We start from the raw sequence: 782 nt of genomic DNA, 5'->3' as shown, positions 1-782 counted from the left end.
ATATATATATAACAAAAATACATATAGAGAAAAATCACATTTTTAATTGTAGAAATTCACCTTACAAAGCCAACAATTGTTTCTATTGTATTAACATATTCAGATATAGAAAATATTAAAATTATATGTGAGCGTTTGTGTGTGCACATGTGTGTATATTTACTTGATCTCTGTATTGATATTTGTTTATCTTTTTTATTTTCAGTAAACTTGGTCTCCATTTGCCATTTACTGTGAAGGAAAATGAAAGTCAAGCTCAATGGGATGGAGGAGAGAGTTGTCTTAGTGTGTCACTGAAAATGATCAGGGAATATGACTTTGTGAACTTCTGATAGATCTGTAAAAGAGTACACATGCAAGTCTTTACTAGGGGTATGCATGTGGGTATTTGTGTATGTGTAATTTTAATCCTTATTTAAGTTATCAATGATATAATAAAAGAATTTTTATGCTGATTTTTTGGTTTCTAACATGACAACTATTGTGTGAGAAAAAGTTTGTTCTCAGCATTTATTTGACTACCATAACAGTGTCAAGTAATAAGAAGTACCAATAACCTACACTCTCAATTTTTCATAAACAAACCTTCGTTTCAAAAGAATTCCGTACTTTATGTGCTTTGTTAAAGGTTACTTCTATGATTGGTCACTTTGAGGTGACTTGGTCTTCTCTGTGGAGCTAAGAAATATTTCAAGTATGTGTGAAAACAAAATTATGAATTATGAAATATAAAATAAAGTTCTTCCTGAAATATAGGGCTTGTCTCTCATGGCATTTAAACT

At 29.9% G+C, this 782-nt stretch overlaps 1 protein-coding gene across 1 annotated transcript in view; it reads left to right on the top strand.

The window, feature by feature from the left end:
- The window catches only part of LOC106868341 (dynein axonemal assembly factor 6), a 51,704-nt gene extending 51,249 nt beyond the window's left edge, over positions 1 to 455 (top strand). The window contains exon 4 of the mRNA XM_014913548.2: positions 206 to 455. Within this exon, the coding sequence (XP_014769034.1) occupies positions 206 to 332 (127 nt within the window). The 3' untranslated portion in view covers positions 333 to 455. The remainder of the gene's footprint in view (positions 1 to 205) is intronic.
- The last annotated feature ends 327 nt before the right edge of the window (positions 456 to 782 follow it).

Source organism: Octopus bimaculoides, chromosome 16, assembly GCF_001194135.2.
Source record: "Octopus bimaculoides isolate UCB-OBI-ISO-001 chromosome 16, ASM119413v2, whole genome shotgun sequence".
In the NCBI taxonomy this organism is placed as follows: Eukaryota; Metazoa; Mollusca; class Cephalopoda; order Octopoda; family Octopodidae; genus Octopus; species Octopus bimaculoides.
The sequence above is the reverse complement of the archived record's forward strand: the minus strand, read 5'-3'. Positions and strand labels throughout refer to the sequence as shown.